Below are 13407 nucleotides of genomic sequence, written 5' to 3'. Positions count from 1 at the left end.
CACTGAGCACCCCCTCTGCCACAGCCCTGCTCTCCCTGGGTTCAGACTCGTGTGCCAGGGCCCTGGCTGGATGTCCTGGACTTCAGTGACATGTTTCCTCCGGAATAAAGTCCTGTTTGGAAGGTGTCCCAACCACGTAAACCTGCCACAGCTGGGTGTGTGGGGAAAGCCCAGGACCTGTGGCTGAAAGGCGGGATCAGAGGCAGCAGGCAAGGTTCCTGAGCCCAGCCGTCCAGAAAAATGCTCCCTGCTAAAGAGGTCCTCAGGCCTCAGGACAGCAGTAGTCAACACGGCTGCTGTGAGCGGGGAGCACACACAGTGGGGGGAGGTGTCGACTGACTGAGCTTCCACCCAGAGCCCAGCACCGGATGTAGCCTACTGCACGTGGGGTGTCACAGTCTGCCCGAGACGTCCCAGCGGACAGGACAGGTGTGAGCAGAGGGAGGGGGCTGTCAACACCGCAGCACCCTCCACCTGCTTCTCTCGGACAGGTCTCCTGAGGGGCTGCTCGGATTAGACCAACTGTGACAGTCCCTCAGACAACCTCTCAGACAAGTGTGTGACGTGAGGCCACCAAGAGAAGTCCCCGACGCTGCCAGGCCCACACCCGCAGGGCCGTGGAGAAAGGGGGAGGCATGCTTCAGGGCTCCGGCAGCACTAGGCGGGGTCAGCCCATGCTCAGACACCGTCACCCAGTCACGTTCCACTTGGAGCAGAGAGTCTCAGACCTAGATCTCCTCTGGTCACACAGGGACCGGAGGGGCACGCTTTCCTTTTGTTTTGAGACTCTTCAGGAGCCTGTCAGCCTTCCCGAGGGTGTGAGGGGTCCCCTGTCAGGTCTGAGGTGGGGCTCTGGCTTTGGGAATAATTAACACCGTCCAGGCGGCCATGATGTATAGACGAGGTGGGAACCTTGTGCCAGACTCAAGTCCAAGGACGTGAACACAGCTCTCAGGCAAGAGTCAGAACTGAAGGCTGCAAGTCCCCGAGGTGAAGAATTACTGCAGCCCAAAATAAGTTTGACATGACTCGTTCACTGTGGGATTTTTAATAACAAGGCTAGGGACGTGTGCGTGTGCGTGTGCGTGTGTGTGTGTGTGTGTGTGAGAGAGAGAGAGAGAGAGAGAGAGAGAGAGAGAGAGTTTGATCAGGATCCAACAGGAGAGTCAGGCGATTGCTTAAGCCTCTGTCTAGTTCTGCAGTCCTGTGCTGCATACATTCCACGAGGGGCTGGGGCGGAAGTTGAGGAAGGAGTCACAATCTTTTCAGAAAGTGCCATTGGGTTTTTCTGATGTAAACAAGATGAGATAAATGAGGTGAAGGTGAACTGAAGATTTCAGAAAAGGTGCTTATTTGAGAAACATAAACTCTGCGTATTCAGGTAGTCTCCTACAAACACCGCTTTCGGTGAAGTAGTATTTGCTTCCCAATTCTTCAGTAACACAAAGCGGCTCTGAGCCCCCAAGGAGGGGACAGCTGACTGCACAGGCACGAGGCACAGAGCGGGGGAGGGGGGCTGGAGCCAGGATGGGCAGACTTGTGTCTCTTCCCAGATAGGGCATTTATCACAGCGCTTTATGCACATGACAATGAATGTATTTCTTAGCCACTGCCGTACATTTCAAGTTGAACGATTCATTTTCCTTTTAAATCAGACTCACAGAGAGCCCTACTTCCTAGGGAGGATAAAAATAGGAAGGTGTACTGACCGTTCCGCATTCGTCCTCTCCGGCATGGTGGACTTTGGGGGAGACATTAATTTTAGAACAGGGCTAAGAGTTCTGTGCCTAGGCCTCAGTCGGCCGAGTGCCGGCACTCTGCCTGAAATCCCAGCAGAAAGGGCTGCCCTCTGCTTGGGCTCCCGGGGAAGAGCCCCACGGACCTCTTCATCCCACGTCCTGTGGTCCATGACTGCGTTTTCTTCCCTCTGCCATTTTCCTCTGTCTAAAGTGATATTTGCCCTTTGGCCACTTAAGTGGGAGAAATGTAGGGAAACGGTGTAAGTTATAATTCCCCTTATCAAAGACACCATCGATGTCTCCTTTGGGAACAGCTGTACAAAATGGTGCTGTCACTTGACAAGCTAATGCAAGTGCAATCCCTCTGCTGTGTTGGGTCTCAGCAGCCATGGACGTGAGCTCTTCTTGCGATGACCCCCAATCTATTCAAGGCCCCAAGAAGTTCTCTCAAAGTCAGGTCAACAAAATGCTCAACTCCGCACTCCAAGGTCAGCACCTGCGACATGTGTACTCTTTCAATAGCTAACACCTCGACGGACACACAGTGTCTGTAAAACCTCTCTCTCGCTGGCTTTATCTCCAGATACAGTGGACACACACTGATTTCCTGATGAAATTGTTAGGATGAAGCAGTTAGGCAGTATTAAAAATATACATAAATAAAGACCACTGAGGTCACTCCAGAGACCAGTGCGGTTACGCAGTTGGCAGGGGCGGAAAGTCAGGTGTCGTGCAGTCAGCTGAGTACAGGTGTGGCAGCTGCCCACAACCTCCCCCCCCCACTCATCTTCAAAAATAAATGCCAACCCCCGTGCTGTGGCTTGGCAGTGAGGAGGGGGTGGGAGGGGATTAAGACCTAACGAAATAATATGGATGATTCAACTCTGTCTCAGCACTAACAAAAGTGCCACAAAACTATGGCGCCCCTTTCCAAAGTTTAACATTTCAAATGGCAGTTGGGGGAAGGAAATCCTCTCTTTGATCCTTTTGCAAAATCTGCTAAGACAGTGAGCGTGAGGAGGAGATGTGAGGCAGTGCTCTGGAGCCACGCCAAGCCAGCGCCACAGCACAAGCTACAGCTTCTGGGATGTCAGAAGCAGTCTTTCCCTCCTTCCCTGCCCTTTCCACAGTACCTGCAATTACAAAGACAAAAGGTGCAGATGCCCTTGAAATTATCTGCTAGGAAGAAGTCGGAAACAATTAGGGAGTCAGGGAAAGGTATTCATCAGTGTCCCTGTTCGAGGTCGCCAAGTCTGTGGGCATCTAAACTTTGCTGGCAGCTCCAACCATGGCCAGATGGCAGGAACAGGTGGAGAAGCCATTACCTACACGGGTCTAAAGATGCAGAGGAAACGCAGCTGCCAAGGCGGAGGCTGTCTGATGAGGCGAGAAGCACACCTGGCCTCTCAGGCTGCCACGACGGGAGGGCTGGGCCCTGGGTGGGCCGAGAAGGCCTGCTCCTGGATCACTGGACAGGATCAACAGGTCACTGCTCCTCTGTCCCTGGACACCCTGCTGCCCCCAGCCTCAGAATCCTCCCGCTGTCTCCCCGCCAATCCAAATCCTCCTCACCCTTCCAGGCCCAGCTCAAACGTCACCTCCTCCATGAAGCCACACTTCCTCCCAAACTTGCACCGGATTATGCTGTTGTCTAACTGTTTCAGGCTTGTTCACTTCCCCCAGATGGTGAGCTCCCAGTGGGCAGGGCTTGACTTAGATCTTTAGTTCTCTACAGCCATCAGGCACAGGGCTAATGCTTGATACAGGATGAGACCGGAGTAGGACAGACAGAAACCATGAAGGTGAGAAAATTTCCCCATTCTATAATATATAAAGCCTACGTGAGACCCCAGAACTAAAACCCTCTCCCCCTTCCCCTTCCACTCTCTAAAACATCATTTTGTACTGCGACAGAAAAACCAGCAGGAGTATGGGTGACACGGCCACTCTGATTTCATAGTGAGGCTGCGAGCAAGCTCGGTGGGAGACTCAGAGGGGGCCTCCGCCTGACGTGTGGTCTGTCATTACCATGTCACCCCACAAACTGCTAGCCTTCTCCTGGAGTTCTCAAGGAGAGATATCCAGCCCTCTGCAATCACTTGTCTGCCATTAAACAACCCACTCTGTTAGAACATGCTCGGTGAAACGGGTGGTTCTTCATACCTGACGTGCGTCCCCAAGGTCCCACCTGCCTTCGACTATCACTGGTCATACACAGGCTTGCCTTGTTTCCTCTCCCCTGGCTTGATACGTCTCAATGCCCATGCTTCCTACTTGACAAGCCCACCATTAGCATCCATTGTATGTTATGTACAAAGGTGAGCTGGGTTTCTCTGCTCACCTCCAGGCCTCTGCTCTGTGTGGCCTGGGATTGGCGGGAAAGACCTGTGATCTCTAAGTTTCTTGCACAAGGATGCTCAACAGTTTAAGACACAGTAGGATTTCACAAACACAAAACGAGAACTGCCTGGTATAGACATGTGCTACCCACAAAATTATACTCACAGGGATGTAGCTTCTTGCTCATATCTGAAGAAATAATGAACACTCTATTAAATGCTTAAACACCTGGCACTGTGCTGGGAACTGGAACTGCATTATCTCACTCATCACGACCACCTATGAAGTAAGTATGATCGTTCCACTTACTGAGAAGAGAACCCAGGCTCGGAGAGATTAATGTGTTCGCCTGAGGTCACCCAGCCTAAAAATGCGAGGTTGACTCTGGACTCCAGGCCTGACACCAAAGCCCAGGGTTGAATCACCAGGCTGTTAGCTGTAGCCCAGGCTGCAGTTCCACAGTCTGGACTGACTTACACGTTGGTGGGAACAGGGAGAAGTTTCACACCAGGCCTCGTGTGTGGGTCCCGCCCTGGAGACAGACCACAGGACCCTGCCCGCCCCCTCGCTCCTCTGATAAGCCTCTGCTTGGAGGTCAGCGCCTCGCTGATGTGGGCAGGAAAATGCTTGGCAACAGCCACCCAGCGGGTCAGAGGAAGGGTGGCTCTAACCCTAACTCAGCCACCAGCTGGCTGGTGACCTTGAGTGGCTCACTCCCTCCTCTGAGTCTCATTTGTTTAAGCCACAATGTGCCCACATCTATAGATAAAAACCGATGCAAAGCCACGCCACAGTGCCCTCTCTACCACAAATTGCCATCTCATATTTTTCATCCCAAGTCATTTCATTAAAAAACAAAACAAAACAAAACAGTAAGGCATTGGTCACAACCCATTAAACTGATTTCCTGACCCATAAGGGATTGCGATTCAGTTTTAAGAAACACTGGACTAAAGGAAACTTTTTGGGAGCCCAACAGACCAAAGCCGGAGGAGCTGGATGGAGCCCCGCTGCCTGCAGGGCACAGTCTGAACACCAGTGGGCGGGCGGCCTGTGCCCCCTTCTTAAGGTGAACGAACTGCGCCAGATCTGACCCCTGTGCATGCAGCAGTCACAGAAAGGTCATCCAATTGGCCAGACCGCAGTACTTGGAACTCAGAACGGAACCACCGTGCTCGTGGTGAGCCCACTCCCCGGTCAGAAGGCTGGTGCTGGATACTGCAGAGTGGCTGAGGAAGGGCTGCAGAGCCCGTGTCTAAGGACCCGCGAGGCGCGCCTCATTAATCATGCGGTTGTCAGCTACTTGTGTTCAGACCTTAAGTTCAAAAGATGAGAGGGAGCCCCAGGATACTCCCTGTCTTTTTATTCTAAGCAGTGAGGTTGAAAAGAAAAGGACAATAGTCTTCAATCCTGGCCAGAGCATAGTGCTCTGAACAACACCTCAACCTGCTGGGTTTGGAAAAGCTGCCTGGATGCCGCAGATTAGTGACAGTTCTTGTACTTTCCAGGTCAAATGCAAATTTCTAATTCCATCAGCAGCCTTCCCAGGACTGACGTTTGGGAGCTATGGATGGTGAAGTTGTTTCTGGGTGATTAACCACTGCATGTGAAATGGTCCCTCAATGGTAGCAGGAGAATGAGAGGCGGAGACAGTGGGGTGGGGTGGGCGGCCTGCTTCAGACTCCCTCCACTTCCTGACACACGTGAACTTCTCAGGACTCAGGAAAACACCACAGGCTCTGGCCTGTGACCCTGCTGTGCATTCGTGGCAGGTGTTTGGCCTGTGTGACACTGGTATGCAATATGATTTCACGAGAGCTAGCTGGTCGCCAGCCACCCCCACTCGTATGCCTGGTAAGTGTCCAGAGGCGATCCACAGTCTTGATACAGCTTCAGCAGAAGCTGGGTGGCTTAGTGGCTTGTCTACAATGCAAGTTGGGTCACCACAGTTGTAATTTAACTCACATTGTATTTCCCAGCCTGGAGATGATTCTATACTAAAAGGTAAAGGAGTCCACTGAAAGGTGAATGGATCAACAAAATGTGATCTCTACGCACAGTGGAATATCGCTCAGCCTCACAAAGGAAGGACATTCTGACACACGTTACAACATGGATGAACCCTGAGGACATTGTGCTAAGTACAATAAGCCAGTCACAAGCAGACAAATACTGTGTGACTTCACTCATGTGAAGTAGTCAGAGTCATCACAGAAAGGGGATGTTAGGAGAAGGGAAGGATGGGAGTTATTGTTTAATGGGTACAGAGCTTCGGCATTGCAAGATGAAGAGAGTTTTGAAAATGGATTGAGGTAACAGTTGCACATCATTATGAACCTAGTAATGCCACTGAATTGTACACTTAAAAATGGTGGAGATGATAAACATTATGTGTATTTCACCACAATAAAAAGAAGGGGTGAGGTAAAGGAGCCAAGGGGGAGGTGCGTCAGGAGAAACCCTCTCTGCAGCTCTGGCCAGCCCCTCGCCCCGACCAGAGGCAATCTGAAATGTGAAAAGCTGCCCCAGAGGATGTCACTCCATACTTTCCATACCAAACAAAAATACTCATTTCCGTCAGCCTCCGGCTTGGGCCCTCCGTGTCTGGGAACATCTTTGAGGCTCTCTTTCTGGCTGACAGCCCCTCACAGGGTCCCGGGCTGCACCCAGGCGTGGCTGGTGGGCACGTACCTGGACGGGTAGCCGGCTGCACTGATCCGGATTGTCTCCAGCACCCCGCACGCTCGGAGCTGCTGCACGGCTCTCTTTGGGTCAAAGCTGCAGAAACAACAACATCAGCAATAAGTGGCCACCTGGCAAAGAGGAACTAGAACAGGAGAGAAGGAAAGACCTCTTCCTGTGCCGAGTTACCGACCAGCCTGTACCACTGAGCACAGGTCACGTGAAAAACACAGAGTGAACGCGCCGGTCGGTAGGTGCACAAGCCATGGCAGGACCTCTCAGCTCGGCGCGCCTGTGTGGTCTCCCCCGGGACACCCCTCTTGTTCTTTGCCTGTGTGAATTCTGTCTACCCTCCAAGACTCAGTCCTGTCTCCTCTCCAGAGCCTGCCTTTATCATTTCCATCCACACGGGCACTTGTCTTAATTCAATGGCCAAAACATATACTCGGCACCTAGAGCGTTCTGTGGCTTAGGCAGACCTGGGCCAGGATGGTGACATAGCCACTTACCAGCTGCATGTGTAACATGGAGAAAGTAATATAATCTCTTTGGGCCTCAGTTTCCTTATCTATAAAGTGGGGGCAATAACAGCACCCCATTTAAAGGGTTAGTGCAAATATGAAATGCAATGGCCTAAGAAAGTAGTTAGAACAGTTTTTGGCACAATACAAGGGCACAGATATTGTTAGCTATTATCACGATAGCTGCTCAGTTAAGAATCACAAAGATGCCTGACCAGTGATACAGCAGATAGAGCATCGACCTGGGACACTGAGATCCCAGGTTCGAAACCCCAAGGTCACTGGCTTGAGCTCAGGTTCACCAGCTTGAGCACAGAGTCACTGGCTTGAGTGTGGGATCATGGACATAATCCCATGGTCACGCTGGCTTGAGCCCAAAGGTTACTGGCTTGAAGCCCAAGGTTGCTGGCTTGAGCAAGGGGTCACTAGCTTGGCTGGAGCCCCCTGGTCAAGACAAATATAAGAAAGCAACCAATGAACAATTAAAGTGCTGCAACTATGAGTTGATGCTTCTCATCTCTCTCCCTGTGTCCTTCTCTCCTAAAAAAAAAAAAAAAATCACAAAGATGAAGAACTTTATCTTCCTGTCTTGAGAGATGGGAGAAATGTACATCTTTAATAACTCACATACCTTGCAATGTTAAGCCTCACTCTGAAAACCCAGTATTTATCCAAGCAAATTTTTTTTTTTTTGAGAACAGAGATCAAAGCCAGACACAGGCCTGGCCAGGTTTCCCAAAGGCCAGGGGGAGACCAGTCAGGCTTTCTGAGAGCATCCACACTTGCAGAGGAGGGGGGTGTGCAGAAGGCCTACCCTATAGGGTGGCAAGGGATAAGTGTGGTTAAATCGCTAAAAGAAACTAGAAGAAAGATATTAGGTTTGGCTGGGTGATCCAGGAGTCTTTGTGGAGAAAGAATCAAGCTGAACTAGAATTAATCACAATTTATAAGTTGCTGAAATGATTGCCTCAATCTGAGAAGGGATGAGAGAGAAATGTCCCCGTTCCTGGCTGTCCCACAGCTCAGCCAACGTCACAGGCTAGGCCCTCCAGACTCAGTCCCGGGTACCCCGGGTCAGACTGGCTTCTGCACACACCTGGGCTGTGCGGTCGGGCCACCTCCTTGCTCTGTGGGATAAATGCAGGTGGAGGTTTCTTTACCTCTAAAACCCCAGTGGGCAACCTCTCACACCTGTCCACATGCTCCCTGAAATGCCAGGAGTTCTCTTCCTAGCAGCTGGGCCCACTCAGGATTCTGGAACTCTGCAGGAAGGATCCGGCCTGGGGTCTGCCACCCTTGAGTCACGTGTCTCCATGGGAGACTCCCTCTCATGCTCCCCTCTCTGTCTGACCTGCTCAGTCTCCTGCTGGAGCCCCACTCACCGAGATGGTCTCATGGAATGCATCTGGCAAACACTTTTTGAGCTTGGCTTGAACATCCTTCCCTGCTTCTTTAAGACCTCACCATCACTTCCTTCCCCCCGTGGAGTGGGAAATGAACAGGGTGAAGCGGAGAATGGTCCTTTGCTCGTCACTTTGGGCAAAACACACCCTCTCTGTAAGTCAGTTTCCCCATTTATTCAATATTCATTGAGAATATTTGCTCAACTACAATTCACTGGTTTGTTGTAAAGACCAAGTCATGTAAAAGACAGAAATGCCATTAGATAAAAAGGAAGACACAATACAAAGAAAATACTGTCATCATCTTTCCCTGTCCACGCACCCCCAGGGGATATGTAAAGACAGCTACATCTCTGCATTTTATTCTTCTGTCCCCAACTGTAAAGTAAACTCACTGTCAAATGCATCTTGCATTCTGCATTCGTTACTAGGTAACTGGGAGTGACAACCAGCCCCTCCATCCACTAAATTTTGGAGGACCATGGTGTGCTCAAGCAACACTTAAGACTGGACTGAAAAATCACGTAAGACACATAGAGTCAAACTGTTGAAATGCAGGGTTCTACTCTGCCTTCCCAATAAGACGTGCAGGGGCAGCAGAGCCAGAGCCTCGCTGGATGCAGAGCGAGACTCCCTGGGTGTGAGACTGGGCCTCACTTCGGCAGTCACGTGCCACTTCATTGATTTTTGCACGGGCTGCAGAGCTCCAACCCCCCACCCCGCCAGGCCTGCCTGAGGCTCTCACTGCTTTGCTTCTGAGACCTGTGGCCTGGCCCTTGGGAAACCCGGCCAGTCCCTCAGATGAGCCACCCCGGACTGCCACACTCGCTCCAGGCTGCCTTCTCGCTGGACACATTCACTCTCTCACCTCTCTGCTCCTGTGCTTTGGAAACCTGCCTACAGTCACCTCTATGTCGTCACCAGTTATTTGTGACTGGCCGCTCCTTAAGAATAAGGGACATATCTTATTCATTGTCATTCCACCTGTCCCAACCCAATGCCCAGTGAGTGGTAAGTATAATGGGTTGTTGTTTTTTTAATAAAGGAAGGAGCAGAGGGAAAAACACTTGTATACAAGAGGTGCTATCAAAGCATTTAGTGTAGGACAGTGGTCCTCCACCGGGGGCGATTTTGCCCTCCAAGCAACATTTGGCAATGTCTTAAAACATTATTAGTCATCAAAATGGTGGGGATACTTCTGGTATCTAGTGGACAGAGGCCAGGGATGCTAAGCTTCTCACAGTGCAAGGAAACCCCACAACAAAGAACTACCTGGCCCAAAGTGTCCCAGTGTGAAGGCTGAGCAGGCCTGACTGCACGGAGTGAGAGGAGGGACACGGCGCGTTCCTCCTAGAATAATGTTACAACATCATGGATTTGAATCATACAAATTATCTGCTTGAATTCATTCATAATTATTATTTTTTAACCACAACTAAGAGATGAAGAACTGAGACAGAGTAAAGGACCAGCTTGTGATCAGCCAAACAGCTGTTGGCGGAGCCTGGACCTGAATCCAGGTTTTCTGAGTTGGTTCAGTATTCTCCCCTCTTTCTTTACTGGAAGATTTTAGGTACTAAAGGCAAAGGAAAGTCTTAGAAAAATGGGATATTAGGACTGGAAAGTCCCTTACAAAGTCTGTTGCATCTTCTCACATTTGGAAGGGGAGGCCCAGCAAGAAAAAAGCACAGGGCAGACACCAGATTCTGGTGAATGAGCCGCCCAAGGTCACAGCGGCCTGGGGCCCAAGCGCATACCCAGCCCTCCCCTCCCTGTTCCTCTCCTGCTTTGCCCTTCACACATAATCTACGTCTTTCACACTTGCTGCTCTTCTAACCCTCTTTTCTCCCTGAGTTAGCTGGTAAACAGATGCCCAGGGGTCGGTGCGGAGGTGGGACTCCTGAGCGTGTCTCAGAAATTTAGAGGAAGGGAAAAAAGTGAACAATTGGCATGCTTCACAGAAGGCTGATTCAATTTTGTCTTCCTAACCGTTTCCCACACAGGGCCCATCCGAGTGCAAGACAAGCTTTATCAAATGCTAGAAACAGCAGAGGCAGTTCAGTTATTCGTTCTGCGAGTTCAAGTTGCCAAAATAAATTATTTCACAGAAAGAAATCATGCTAGGCCCAAAAATGGAAATCAGAAAGATGAGAAGAAAGTGCTTTAAAAAATTTTAAATATATCTCCTCTTGGCCAGCGGAAATAGCACACGTGGAGGCTCGGGGTAGTGGAAGGAGAGGCTGTAGAGATGAGACCATTCTAAAGGCTTAGGGCAGCATTCCAGGCAAGAAGTGAACCCAGTCTAAAACATGGTGATAATGGAAGAAAGACAAATAGGAGACTCCATGGCATTTTGACAATGATTGGACACTGGGGAGGAAGGGAGGAGGAAGGGAGGGTTATGCTGTCCAATATGGGAGCCACTAGCCACCTATGGGTATTTGAATGTAATTGAAATGACACTAGCCACATTCCAAGCACTCCACAGCCACATGTGACCAGTGGCTAGCATTTTGGTACAATGGGGGTTATAGGGCAGTCCATCATCACAGAAGGTTTGATTGACAGCACTGGTCCAGAGTGGACTCTGAGTTTGGGAGGCTGTTTGGTGGGGAGGGGAGAAGTGAGAAGACGGTTATGCCATTTACTCCAATGGAGACCAAACAGAGAGGAACGTGGCCAGATGGCGGGTAGGGGGTGGGGGGGGAGACGAGGAGTCAGGTTTCAGAAAGGTTGAATGGGGTGTGACCAATGAAGTCGCAGCGGGCTGGCAGGAATAACGGTCTAGAATTTGGCAGAAACCAGAGATAGACAAAAACATTTAAGTAAGTATTGTGGCTTTACAGATACGGGTAGAATCAACCACGTGAGGATGGAGAGAACTAGGAGAAAGTTTTCAAGGTAGGGAGAGGGGTGGAATTCGGATTAGAGCAGGCTGAGGAGTGAGGGATGGTGAGGTGGTGAGGAGGACTCTGGGAGCTCAGGGATAGAGGGATGAGAGAAGGAACGTCTGAGAATGCTGTCACTCGACATGTCATGGGAGGTCCAGTTGCCTTAATGTGAGATGCCTTCCCTGACCATTCCCGTGATCCTCCCGTGTCTGAACTGAACATTCGCAGTGAGATGCAGCAGTTAGTGGCACAATTTTGTGCTTCTCTATTAGATTCGAGTGTGCACTGTCCTCAACACCACTGTAAGTGACACAGGATGGGGGAACTGTACCCTCTTATCTCCTTGAAACCTCTTGGGCAGCAGACAGGTGACGCTGGTAAAAAAACCCCGGCTGTATCCAGCATTTACACGATCCGGGGAGTGGAAGATCAACCATTCATCCTGCTGAAAACTGTGTCTGCCCGTTCCCTGTCCCTCCTGAGCTAAAGCAGCAGGAAGAGGCTGGGCTTGACGGGCCTGATGCCCAACTCCAACCGCGAGGAGCCAGCGGACGCCTGGGCACGCACTTACTGGAAGGGGAGTTTCTCGTCGTTGGGCTTGATGCATCGGACATAGTGGGGTGTGGTGGCGTTCAGGGTCTCCATGAGCAGGTGCAGAGAGGTGCGGAACTGGGGAGACAGAAGTCAGTGTCTGGTTATTTACTCCCAGAACGTTGTGTGGATGCACAATAAACGTAAAGGAAAACCAACAGACTGGCGCCATAGTCGCTACTGTTACTGTTCTGATTTTTATTGTTAACCCAGAAGGACAGGAAGAAAGTCAGAGACCTGGGGTCGGATTTTGGTTCTGACACTCCTATGTTGCTGGATGACTGAAGTCAAGGCCTTCCTGTATTCTGGCTCCTGAAACCAAATGGGGAGAGCCCACCCCCTATGTGTCTAACTTGTGTTGTGGACCAAAAACGAGGAAAGGTCAGTAAGTGCTACGAGCAGTGATCCCTGTGCCTAGAGGCCTCTCACTCCACCCGAGGCCCTGGAGCTGGCACACCTGGTTCCCGGGCATCCTGGAGATTACCGCATTTACACAAAAGGTCCATAACAGGGAAATCCAGTGAAACAGAAAGGTCAGGGTTGCCAGGGGCTTGGCAGGCACTCTCATCTCCTCTCTTGGGAGATGCACTGGACATAACACCCCGTAAAGACCCCAAAGCAGGAGGGGTTGTTTCTCAGTGTCTGGTCTCCAGGCTTACTTAATCCTCCTCCACAACCCGGACCCTCTTACCCCTCCCACTGGGCATCTGTGCTGCTGTCATGTGGCCCTGGCACAGGGAGTAAATGCACTGTCCCAGCTATCGTCACCCCCAGTCCCTCTCCTGGTTATTCCCTCTAGAGAAGATTCCTCAGCTTCCTTCTTCAAACAGCACAGAAAGACCGCGCTGGGTGGCCGGGGCTGGGGATGCCGCGCCCACCTCCCTGACTCCACGGCCATCCTTCACTGACAGAGGCCAGCCGTGCACGTGTGCCACACCCACAGCTCCCTGCCGCGAGCCCCGGCGCTGACCTGGTGGCCCACGGTTTTCTTGTGCTCCTTGTTGGAGGCTTTCAGGTGGGGCCTGGCGGAGCGAATGTTGATCTTTGCAGACGAGCCCTTTGTAGATGTGGTGGAGGCAGGAGCGGAGTCCTTGTCATCATGAAACAAGTCAGCCACTAGTGGGAACTAGGAACAAACAGGGAGAACAGTGCAAACAAGCTCTCTCGGACTTTACTGAACTCTGCTTAAACTCTTTCAAAGTAGCTTTCCGATCTATACCCCAGAGGAATGAAAACATAG

The 13407-nt window shown here is 51.0% G+C and overlaps 1 protein-coding gene across 2 annotated transcripts in view; it reads right to left on the bottom strand.

Moving 5' to 3' along the window:
* The window catches only part of MYO5B (myosin VB), a 319106-nt gene that overhangs the window by 70504 nt on the left and 235195 nt on the right, over positions 1–13407 (bottom strand). For both annotated transcript variants that reach the window (XM_066246550.1, XM_066246549.1), the window contains exons 15-17: positions 13138–13293; positions 12148–12245; positions 6771–6857 (exon numbers count right to left, since the gene is read on the bottom strand). In XM_066246550.1, the coding sequence (XP_066102647.1) occupies positions 6771–6857; positions 12148–12245; positions 13138–13293 (341 nt within the window). The remainder of the gene's footprint in view (positions 1–6770; positions 6858–12147; positions 12246–13137; positions 13294–13407) is intronic.

This window comes from Saccopteryx bilineata, chromosome 11 (genome assembly GCF_036850765.1).
Source record: "Saccopteryx bilineata isolate mSacBil1 chromosome 11, mSacBil1_pri_phased_curated, whole genome shotgun sequence".
Lineage (NCBI taxonomy): Eukaryota > Metazoa > Chordata > Mammalia > Chiroptera > Emballonuridae > Saccopteryx > Saccopteryx bilineata.
The sequence above is the reverse complement of the archived record's forward strand: the minus strand, read 5'-3'. Positions and strand labels throughout refer to the sequence as shown.